A 12,205-nucleotide genomic window follows, 5' to 3' on the forward strand; every position below is an offset into this window, starting at 1 on the left:
AATGTGGCAATAGACGAATATGAAAATAATACTCGAAGCCAAAGAATACCAAAATTTGGTAAAATGTAATAAAGGTTATTAGATTATTGAGCATGATTGTGTATTACATATTTGAAACCACAATTATCTGCACCACAGAAAATAGACATGTTTATGAAGTTTATTCATGAAATTACATAAGGCAGCCGAAATTTCTGTTGCAGCGATATGTTGGGCCAGCGATATGCTGGGTCAGTGGCCATGGGTAAGTCCAAATAATTGGCAAGTTCGAAGAATCAGGCTCTGAAAAATTGCTCAGCAACTGTATTTCTATTGTTTTGAAATCAGTTTTGCTAAGCTTGGCACACAAAAAATAAATTATTGCTATCAATATGACAATCGTAAAAAAGCTGGGAAAATCTGACCATTTAACAATAAGTTCATCCAATAAATGTATGCAGTTCTGCCACTGGTAGCATAAATTGAATAGAACACAGCACACAAATTAAATAGTAATAAACCATAGACTCAAATTTTTAGGTTTTGGAGTTTCAAAACTATTTCTTCTGCCAACACTTAACACTGATAAATGCAAAGAAATTAACAGAACGGTACCCTGAAAGTAACAAATAGGCACATTGACAAGCTCCAGCTAAAGAGGCCCTGAAGATTCAATACTAAATCAGTTCAGACTGGTAAAGAACTCTTTCAAACTATATTATCATTAATTTGGCAGAAAAGTGTTGATTATTATAGGAGAAAACACTTCCTTTGCTTGAATTTGGCGCTGAAGCCTCAGCACCAATATGTCAGTTTGACGTCGCGAATTTCAAAGTATTTCCTTGTATTTGGGCTGCACTGGCCCAAGAAAAACCTCTCGAACGTTGCTAGGCTTAGTCTTTCGCTCTTTTATAATGCAATGTAGTCCTTCTCAACCAATCAACCATTAACAAGACTCGTGTAGAGACTGTAAAAAGTCACAGGCCTGCGTGGCACAAGAAGCACAGTCACAGCATAAGCTGGTTGAGCGGCGCAAGAGTAGCTCCAATTTCGGCACCACGCACAACAGGGTCTTCGCGGCAAAGTGTCTTCGCCTCGATTTTGACGAGAACGATCGGAACTGTTCGCCCGGCGTCGACGGCGAGCTGCGGCTTGTAATGCTCTCTGCACAGCAGTCTGCTGATCCCGATGATGCCTGGTTGTAGCCGCGCACGTAGCTCTACGATTAGCGTCTTCAGCAGCGGTTTGTACCTTGCGAGGAGACGTCTAACGTGTAGCGAAGAGGTACCCAGAATACGTGGCACACATCTAACATCGGGATAGCGTTGATTGCGCGCCTCGTCTGAATCTCATCTCGTTGGCTGCGCCTGCGCGCGCGGCGGTTGCAGGCACTTTAACTAGATGGCGCCACCATACTGGCGGAGGCTCGGGTCGTCTGCGCCTGCGCGGATGCCTACAGGGCGTTTAAAGGGAATATTTATGCAGCCTGATAGCAAGCGCTTGCGTGGTTCAGTGGTAAAGTATCCTACTCCCACGCAGCGGGCCTGGGTTCGATCCCGGCGGAGAGCGGGTACTTTTTTTCGCATTTCCGGCAATAGCGGTTACAGCCAAACGCCGGGGGCGGCATCATCGTGAACCGAAACGGCTATTGGAATGAGCCCATAACAGCTTATGCTGTAAGAATCCACGACGTCACAGCGAGCTGGTGACGTCAAGCTTCCACTCCTGATAAAAGCCTATTTCCCAACCGTGATTTACTAATACTACAGCTGGAATTACTATTATTATTTAGTGTCCCTTTAAAAGGCCCCTAAGCTGATGCGAGTCAAACATTCGATGGCTGCTCCACCTCCAATCTCCAACCTAAATACATAACTTGTGATAGATATATATATGGTATACAAAAACGTGGAGTCATGCCACTAGGATATATTTCCGAGCATACTTGGCTTGGCCACCAAGCACCTGACCTATAAAAGGAAGACCAGCATTTTGCAACTGCCATCGAGTGGCCTCCCCACGTGAGATTTTGCAGGCTAGCGGCGTATTTGGTGGCACTTATGGACAGCATTCAGGCCACAGTGCCAAGCATGCTATCTACACTTAGTGCCAGGAGCCCTGTCACCCGTAGGCACATGCTGTACGCATCCAGTACTAAAACCTCACTAAATTACTGTATCCCCGAAAGTTTGAGATTGAGAACAGTTTCAGAGGACATTTATAGCTTCCTGATATATGCGTGGACATGGTATCACAGAAGTCAAAAGCTCATCAAGTGCTTTGCAATTTGATAAGCTTTGCGCTTTCTCCAAAGCATACATACCAGCCTTTTCAGCCTTCTTTTTTTTCTTGACAAGCTTCACCTTGCACTCCTTCTTCTTTTTTGAATCCTTGTTGTCTTTCTCGGCATCTTTCTTGGCGTCCTTGGAGTCTTTCGACTTGATGCTTTCTTTGTTTTTTTGAGATTTCTCCTTTTTTTCCTTTCCGGGAAACTTGAATGGAGCCTTACTCTTTTTGCTTTTGCCTCTGAAGTTGCAATGGAAGGATATAAAACCACAAGAGTTATATATGCAATGAACTGAAGCAGCTGTCTCCCATGCTGTGCAATGTTTTGTAACCGTCAGACTATTGCAGTGAACGAGAACATCACTTGTGCCACACATTCATCCATTGTACCAGGGCAGGCACTAGATATAGCAACATGACACAACCTAACATACAGGTAATTGCCAAGCATGCAAAGCAACTCGGCATGTGCCTGGGTTCTTGCTTAAATAACCCATTCTTTGATTACCAAGGATAAACAGTTGGCAGTCTGCGCTCGTGGTGTATTGTGGGTTCCTTCTGCTTGTCCTGGTATTTTCTTGCAATTTTTAACCTTCCTTCAACTTGTCAAGCAACTGCAGAAGTCCTTGAGGTTCATGTTCATATATAGAGTTGACAATTGACAAGCATGCCCATGAATGTAAATTAATACAATTAAAGCAGCCGAGGCAGACTGTATAACACTAAGCAGGATAATGTTCAATGCTGCAAGGTGCAATTACAGCACAACTATGACATGAACCCGTGAAACCTATGCACGAACTCGTTTCCATTTATGGGTTATTGTTATATCTATGCTAATGATAGTAATACTTTAGTCACACATGTACTTTCAATGGCTGTTGAAACTGAAATTCGCAGGCTTCATTAAGGGGGGAATGGATAGCAAACCTAGGCGTTCAGCTACTGCTGCCTCTGTTATTTTTGATGCAAGCTCAATGAAATTCTCCAGGCTGTTTGAAATTGTTATTTACTAAATATATTTTAAACTTGGTGCACTGAGCCGTTCTTAAAATATTAATAAACTTTTTTTTGTTTCTTTATTTCCTGAAGAAACATTTTTGAAAAATTCTTCATAGGTACAAAGGTTGTGGTTGTTGGACATGCAATGGGTGTTCTTCTGAACCAAAAGAATAACTGTAGATTTGACCACTGTTCAGCGAAATAAATTTTTTTCTGAGGACTTAAATTTTATGGTTTTTTCTTAAACAAAAGCTTTAATAAAAAACAAACTTCCAGATGGCAACACATTTTACTTGGTTCAGTAAAATGTGTAAACAATTCACAAAAATTACCATTTGAAAACTGCAGTGGTTGCAGAGAAAATGTTCCTTTTCTGAGCAGAACGCGGGTAAAAATTCGGGTACAGTAACGGTGGGAACGCGGACGTAAACAAATGTCGCGCTAACTCCTGCGACTATCATGGCTCCTTTTGGCCCCGTACTGAACTACTCAAAGCATTAATTTAGCTAGATACATTATGTTTCTAAATGATTATATATGTAAATACATTTAGGCATCCTTTAACAACAAAGCAAATGCCACAGCACATAACACAAACTTGTGCGGTGAGTAGGCGGAGTCACGGGGGTAGGCGCGTTTGACCACAATTTTAAATACCTTCTGTTGTGCATCTGAGGTTGCCACTTGGTGTAAACATTTGCCAAAAGTAGTGGCAATATGTAGTGTTAAAATAAAAAAAATAACATTTTGAGCCAATATTGCCCTCCATCCCCCCCCCCCCCCCTTAAGATCCACAAGCTTGATTGTGTGAGCATGAGCAATGAAGCCAATGGAGCCCACAGATTTGTATGGCTGTTGAAAGTGTGCATCTCACAGGTGTAGCCTAATTTGAAAGAGATAGGGTGAGAACTACTGGCAAAATATAGTACTGATAAAAAAAATTGGTTGAAAAGACTAACATGAGAATTAAAACATAAGAGTTTTACTTGTTATACAAGAGATAGTCAAGATGATTTGCTTTTACTGTAATCTGCATGTAAGGTTTTTCTTTTTTTGTCATTAAATTTGAATGCTTAATCCTTTAGTGCTTATCCTAATAACTGGAATCTGTGCTAATATAATAACAGAAGATGGCACATATAGGTAGTTTTTGCAGCAGTCATGAAAGTTGATTTTCTGATATGCCTAACGGCCACCGTGGTAAGCTCAACTTTATGCACATGTAGCCATTTCCCTTAAATGTGCCTGAACCTTTAAAAAGAGCCATCAATCAGTTAAGGCAAAGCTAGGAGACAAGCAGGTAGCCTAACCAGGAAGCACTTATGATGAAAGGAATATAGCATTAAGGTTTTCTCAAAGGGGGGTGGCATATTATTTACAAGACCCTCTCCTTATCGCTGACATCTGAGGTCATGACTTCCTTGCCAGCAGTTAGCTGCTTGACGTTGAAATGCATTCTCAAAGTTTTAAGTGTGTAATAACAGAATGTAGAGAAAATTCCGCTTTGGGATCACTGCCTCATACAACTAAGAGTAATGGTCCTTGTTAGAACATACAGGCACACACATTTAAGATTCGACAGCATCTAGGTGAGGCTAAACATACCCTCTAAAAATTCTGTATTCTATAAGTATTTTAGTAACCCACTGATGCCTAAAGCAGACCCATCTAGTGTTACTCTGCAGATACTGCAGCATACAACAGAAACAAATTATGCTGCCTATCGGACTAAGATTGTCCTTGATCAGTTTCTTAATTACCTTGAACCTCAGAAAACACAATGCTGTTTTGGCATACCTGCCAACCTGTGAACTTCACAAATGGTAGATATCCCTTGGACACTAAATCCCGTAATGCAGAAGGCAGGCATTGCATGCTTTTTTTTTTTTTTAATGTTTGTCTTCAGCACCCACATGCATATATGCTTCATTAACAATTATTTACCTTTAGACGCAGCAGACAAGGAGCAGCAAACTTGGAACAGATATTAAGATTGTGGTGCAAGTACCATCACAATTTATTAATGCATGCATTTTTGCTATCTTGTACAGCGCCATCTTTTACCCAGCTTAAACACATATCCACAAACCGAATTTGCTTCTCATAAGACTTGATGCAACATTAATAAAATTCTACAATGAGCCCAAATTTGTAAACGTTACAAAAAATTCTGGAGAGTTAGTAGGTGTGCTTTAGTGCACCACAATGTGTGCGCTGCCGCTTAACTAGTAGTCGAAATGCTGCAGTTTAACACAGTAGTCAATCACCAGAGCTCGTTTATAGCAACAGCATGCAAGAGATACTGCTTGCACAATCTCCAAGCAGCATGCTTCCAGTCAAGTGTTACATGCACAACAGTGGCAAACTTCAAGAACTAGTCAATGGCAAGCAAACATATTAAAAAGCAAAACCCCATCAGACTAGGGCACAATTTACCGTGACTCATCCATTTCTCCTTCTGAGCTTTCTCCTTCAAATGCAACATATCCCTTGTCCTTCTTGTCCTTTTTATCCTTGAGCTTGCCAATCAGGAGTTCCTTCTTCGAGACCTTTTCATCATCGCTATCTGCAGAAATAATAATGGCAAATAAATAGTTTGACAGAAGTAAGCTGGTGATGCGGGCTTGTTGGTATGTCATATTGAAATACAAGTGTAGTGCAAGCATGACAAGAACACGAGAAGAGCACATGAACACGCAGACGGAGCACTTGGAACACACAGATAGCCCATAAACACACAAATAGCAGCGTGCATGCGTGTTCATGTGTTCTTCTCGTGTCCTTGCGACGCAACAATTAAGAGACCGGTGGTCTTAACGCTTCACAAATAATCTATGCACATATACGCATAAAACATCACTCTACCAGCAAACCATAACATTCAGCCGTTTGTCCTCCCGATGCACATATAGCTTGACAGCCTTCATATTATTGAAGCCATTTAGTTTAATATCGATAGCTTTTATTGCGGCGAAATTCGAGCACTCCCATTCATCCATGAAACCTGGCTTCTCTACGCATGCAAACCAAAACATTATTATCCATCGAGATACAATGCGCTTTTACTCACAGGTGACATCTCGCTCCTGTCCTTTCCCAACCGCCTCGGACGCGTAAAGCCCTGGGAAGTCTTTCTCGACGTCAGGACTTTCAAAATCCATTCCCACAGCCGGCTAGCAGAACCGGTGCGAGAATCGCAACCTCTGCAAATACGAAAACACGGCACGTGATACAAGGACGTCTCCTGCGATGACATTTTCGATATATATCTTGCTGGTGAACTCATTTGCAAAGCAGCGAATGATGTCACCCAATTAAAAACGAAAGCCGATAGCAGATAACGTATCTCGGTGAGGAGAAAGTGTCAATCACAGGAACGTTGGGAGCGATACGGCAGCTGATAAACGTCGCGCGGCATTATGAGTCAACAGTACCTGAACGCTGTGGGCTTTGCTCACTCACAGGATCGTTTGGCGTTACGACGCGCCGTCGAGTGCCTAGACAAATTTTAAATAGATAATAGAACCAAACTCGACGAACATCTTTAGTTTAGCTCGGGCGCGCCGATGTCTCTGCCATCGAACGCGAGACCGCACGGTCCGGGTTGCCAGCCCGAAAAGCGCGGATAACGCTAGCATTGCCCAAACCATTATTTATTTGTTAGCGCTGTTAGGCTCTTAGCGCAAGCATTCGGAAGAAAGAAAAGAAACTAAAAAGTATCCCGTTTTGCGCCTCTGTTTATTGCGACTGAAATGCGATTTGCAAGTTTCTGTTACGGATGAGTTCAGAAAACATCACCGCCACCTTGTTCAGTTTTCTCTAAAGCAAGCGCAAGAAAAGATTTGCTGTGAACTCAGTTTGCCGAGTGTTAGTAGTAAGTTTACCATTTATCTAATTTGTACTGTTTCATTGAGAAGAAGAAAAAAAAAAGGAAAGGAAATGCCGCGGGCTTTCCAACGCATCTTTGGGACGCATCATCAATTCAAAAGTCTCGCGGCCGTGGAACTAGAAGATGCAAGGCGGGTAAATGAATAGAAAAATATGAGAGTATAATGTTATGATGAAAGAGCTCATGAAGAAAATGAGTTACAACAACAACAAAATGCATGTGGTAGAAATTCGTGCTTCGATGTCGATTACGTGCACGTAACGTTAACAATGCATAAAATATTTAGCACACGGACAAAGAAAAAAAAAAAGTGCGCATCTAACGCCATGTGGAATCGACGTTATGCGAAGCATTATTGACCCCATAAATTACGCGTTTCCACGGTAATGTAGACGCCAGCAATCCGCTTCTTGCGCTCCGCGCCCGTCTTGGCGACGTAGCGCAGCCTCGCTTTTTTCGGTTTGGTTGTCATTTTTTTTTTTTTATAATAAAAGTTGTTCAAATTTGCAAAACTTCAGAAAAGGAAACTATCAAGTTTACAACATTATAGCTGAGCAACGAAAAACGATATCACAATTCTGTAAACTGCATCTAATAACACATTTAAATTGGAAATAACTTAAACTCGTAAAGGCTCATGGGAAACGTCGTCTGCTCGGCGCTTCCGGTTCAACCGCTGACGGTTACGGCACACGATTCTCCGTTCGCGGGGCCGGTCGCGCTTGCTCTCTGACTCTCTGTGCACTTTCATCACAATGTATCGCCCACGCTGCAAATATCTAGAGCCCGTGACGGTCGCATCGATGACTGACCGTTATATCTGAGCATAGGCAGTCATTTAAAATATTTTTTCTAGCCGAATCGACCGAACACGTCAATTAGGTATGCGTGCTGTCGCAGTCGCGGGTTTATCTTGAATGACGAATCGCACTTTCTTGTTCTCAAGCGAATTCTGTTCGCGCCAAAGACAGAACCCACCACAGCTTCGCTGGCTTCCATCGGCACAGTAGTGGAATAGGGATCTCATTTTTTTTTTTTTTTTACTTATTACATCTAAGTTTCACTAAGCTGATTTGATCAAACATGCATGATTTAGTAGTGGAGGCGTTAGAGGCGAGCAGGCGGTTCCAATCCATGGCTTTTTCTTGGCACGAATGCATACTATTCAATACCTTGCATAGCATAGCGACCTTAATTTTGTGCTCGATGCAAGATGAGCATGGTGTAGTGGGAGCTAGGATTTAAAAGGTGTAGACCGTAACTTTTCTCGTATATTTTGTGAAAGGTGCACAAGACGAGAAACACTAGCCTCACGATCACAAAGCTGCAATATTACTTATAAAGAGACGTCGAAAGCATATTAAGACAGACTCAAGCACGCGCGGAAGTGAACTGCAGTCGACGAACGCTTCTAGCGCATACCTCACGTTCCATATCTTACATAACTATCACAAAGTGTCCCAAACACAAGGGGTATACTGCAGCTTTGATCGCGTTAAAATGTGTTATAAATTTCTCTAGGCTTTTATGACAATTATTTTGGTGAAGTTGCAGAAAGAGATACTACGTTAAAACATCGTTAAATCATGCATTCCGACCGCGTGGTTAACATTTGGTTATTATGTTCCATGAAATATTATCAGTAACGTGGACAGCAAGTTATTTTAGAAGACAACAAATGCATGATAAACGTCGCAAAACCTATAAAGGTTCGCTGTAAAATTATATAAAATTCCTAATATGTCCTACCAACTTGTCCAAGCATCTACGTTATCAGTGGTATAAAAGTTTGAAAAGCTAAACGTGTGGAAGTTCTTTATCTTTCTTTTTTTTTTTTAAGGAAAGTCAAAGTTCTTAGCTGTGCGCGCTTGCTCAACGCGATTTATCAAGGCCTACGAAAGGCAATCACGTTAGTGTATAACGACGGGCTCTAGCACAAATCTGATATTCACGATTGAAATGTTACAAGATCACTCACATCGTTGATCCGAACAGAATTCACTTGAGAACAAGAAAGTGCGACTGTGACAGCATGTGCACGCACGCCTAATTCACGTGTTCGGTCGATAGAAAAAAATATTTTAAATGACTGCCTATGCTCAGATATAATGGTCAGTCATCGATGCGACCGTCACAGGCTCTAGATATTTGCAGCATGGGCGATACCTTGCGATGAAAGTGCACAGAGAGCAAGCGCGACCAGCCCCGCGAACGGAAAATCGCGCGCCGGAGCCGTTAGTGGTTGAGCCGCAATTAAGCGCCGAGCAGACGACGTTTCCCATGAGCCTTTACGAGTTTTCGTCTCACCTACAGTGCACTGGAAAATATACTTCTAGTTCACTGTAGACTCGCCTATTATACACCGCTCCTAAATATACCACTAATGCGGTTTTTGTAAAACCCGTGTAAACACTGCAACAAATCCACGTAATCTATATAAATTGAGATGGAAAATTTGTCCATTTTATTTTTCTTTCCATTTATTTCTATCTATTTACTGCAGGTCGGTGGGGAATAATATCATTGTTTCTGTCACCGAGTATCAAAGCTAGATGCAGCAGAGTAAAACGTCTGTCAAAGCTCCAAGCTCCATGCAGCTGCGGTCGGGTCTTCCGACCGGCGCCGCTCATTCAGGGAAGACGATGGTGGCGCCACCAACCTTTCAATAAATCGCCGCTGCGGTTTATGACGTACATGGTAAGGATGGAAAGGGCGCTAGAAGAAATCAATATTGGGATTAACCTCTCAAGCAAGCGGGCCCAATAGCTGAGCAGCAGCTTCCAGGTTTATTTTTTGCGGACGACATTGTGTTGCTTGCTAACAAGCATAAGTGATATGCAACGTCTGGCTAATATCTATAGACAAAAGGGTGATAATTTAGGATTAAAATTTAGCGTTAAAAATAAGGTTTTATGGTATTCAATGAAAACAGTGAACAGTGTTAATACAGGGCCCGGAAATGCCTCGGGTAAAATAATACAAATATCTTGGTGAATGGATAAACGAAGGCGATTGATATATCTGGAGACACAGTAAAAAAAAATTGGCTGAGGTTTAACTCTTGTAAACTTAGTTATCACGAGCGAAAGGTCTGTTCGGCTTGGTTTTGCTAATCTGGCCGCACTTTGCTCCGGTGTTTCAGCAGCCAACATTGCTTGAGATTTCGCAGCCTGCGGTGTAGCTATATCTACTGAATGATTGGATTCAGCTTGCGCTGAAGCGCACGCTCAGATGGCCCAGCCGGCGCGCCATCCATGGCGATACTGAGCGACCAAGCGCCGGCGAAGCAGCCGTTCAACCCTCGCATAGTCACGTGGTACCGCAGGCGAGGCTCCGAGCGAGCTGCGACTCCTCTCCGCAGCGGATCACGTGGCGTGACGTCACACCTGCCACACTTGCGCTCCGGCGGCTCGCGATCCGGCGCCTCAAGGTCATTACGACGCGATGAATGACCTTGCAACACATGGCGTAGTAGAGCTTTCGCTCTAAAACAATAATAGCAAAAGGGAAGAGAGAAATGCAGCCATAATGAAACACAGAGCGCTATGAGGATCAATAGGTATACGAGGTGCTCCGAGGTATGTGAAAAAGTGTAATTTCGGTTTTCCTAGAAGTCAGGGGTACAGTCAGGACTCCATAACAACCAAAGGTCAGTGGAACGACTCGCATGCGGTGCCCACGGGAAGACTACTTATGAAGCTGTGCAGGGCGATATGGGCTGGACAAGTTTTGAAGTGAGGGAAGCTCAGAGTAAAATTGATTTTGAAGAACGACTTACGACTATGTAAGAAAGTAAATTGATTGAGAGAGTGTTCAGGCATTTTGTACATGAAAAATGTTGACTCACAGTGGAGGAAAAGAACTAGGAAGCTTACCAGTATTACCAGTATTACGATTCACTTTGAGCGGATATGCCCGAACCACGTACAACCACGGCATGGGAAACGGCGTGCCTATAACGATCTCGCTCGTCAACATGAAAAGACGTGTCCGTCGTGAGGGTCAGAGATACGTCAGAAACGAAACCTGCCGTGCCGTCTTGCGACCAGCTCTCCCCCGCTGGGGACGTTAACCCCGCTACGGTCACCCACCCTCACTACTTCGTCTGGTTTGCCCTGTCCTGCAGTGGGGGCCAGAGATGGGAAGAGTGCCCGGATGGTGGAGGGTATAAGAAAGCCAGCAAGCAGCCACGTCGAAGAACACTTTTGCTTTGCCCTAGCGTGCAGGTGCATGCACGCTGAACGTTTCTTGTACGTTTTCTTCGGAGCACACCGCTCACCCGTAACCATGTACTAAAATTGTGTTATTTGTTTTTACGTCGCCTCGTCTTCCCTTCGGACCCTCTCCGATGGTCAACCTGGTGGGAACTCCAAGCAGACGCTGTTGAAGGTTTGCCGAACCTCGACCCGTAACCAGGGGTTTATCCATAATTTCGACTTTAGGGGGGATACGAAGTATTGCTTATCTTTTTTTTTTTTTTTTTTTTGAGCGAAAGGCGGGGGGGGGGGGGGGGGGGGGGGGGGGTGAGGGGGTAAGATGTTCAAGGGGCTAGCGCTCTTTTTACCACGTTGTTTCATTTAAGTAAGGCTTAACGCTTTTTTAACAAATGGTGACGGAAAAGCTGCTAATTAGCAGAGGTACACTAATTCACCTTTTAAGCAAGCATATTAAACCGCATCTTACAAGGGAGTTCGTCCTTGTTGGTGCATGTAGAGCTGATGTTGTTGCGCAAACAATACTACAACGAAGGTGGAGACAAGCAGGCCCGAATGAGCGCTGTATAGAAGGCCGAAATGTGTGCCTAGTTTTTTTTTTTTTTATTATAAATTCAGTACTATATTTAACACCCATGGCATTCTGTCATGGCATTTGAAAATTGCAAGAACATAAGGGACAGCATTTAGAGTTTTCATTTGATTTCACGAAGTTTACTCTTTTTTTTTTTCTATGCAGTGAAGCAAGTCCTTCATCTACAAGTCTTATTGAAAGAACAAAGTGTAGACGTTTTCAAAACTAAGTACAATATCGCTTTGCACGAGAAAAAAAAAA

General features: G+C 42.9%; 1 protein-coding gene across 1 annotated transcript; it reads right to left on the bottom strand.

The window, feature by feature from the left end:
* Positions 1-2,171: 2,171 nt before the first annotated feature.
* LOC119434469 (ralA-binding protein 1-like) lies at positions 2,172-6,878 on the bottom strand. Its single transcript, XM_037701612.2, has 4 exons — positions 6,702-6,878; positions 6,338-6,470; positions 5,704-5,833; positions 2,172-2,505 (listed from the first exon to the last, which is right to left on the bottom strand). Exons 2-4 carry the CDS (start codon positions 6,426-6,428, stop codon positions 2,187-2,189), a joined length of 540 nt encoding a protein of 179 aa, XP_037557540.1. The 5' UTR covers positions 6,429-6,470; positions 6,702-6,878; the 3' UTR covers positions 2,172-2,186.
* Between the last annotated feature and the right edge of the window lie 5,327 nt (positions 6,879-12,205).

This window comes from Dermacentor silvarum, unplaced genomic scaffold (genome assembly GCF_013339745.2).
Source record: "Dermacentor silvarum isolate Dsil-2018 unplaced genomic scaffold, BIME_Dsil_1.4 Seq1097, whole genome shotgun sequence".
Lineage (NCBI taxonomy): Eukaryota > Metazoa > Arthropoda > Arachnida > Ixodida > Ixodidae > Dermacentor > Dermacentor silvarum.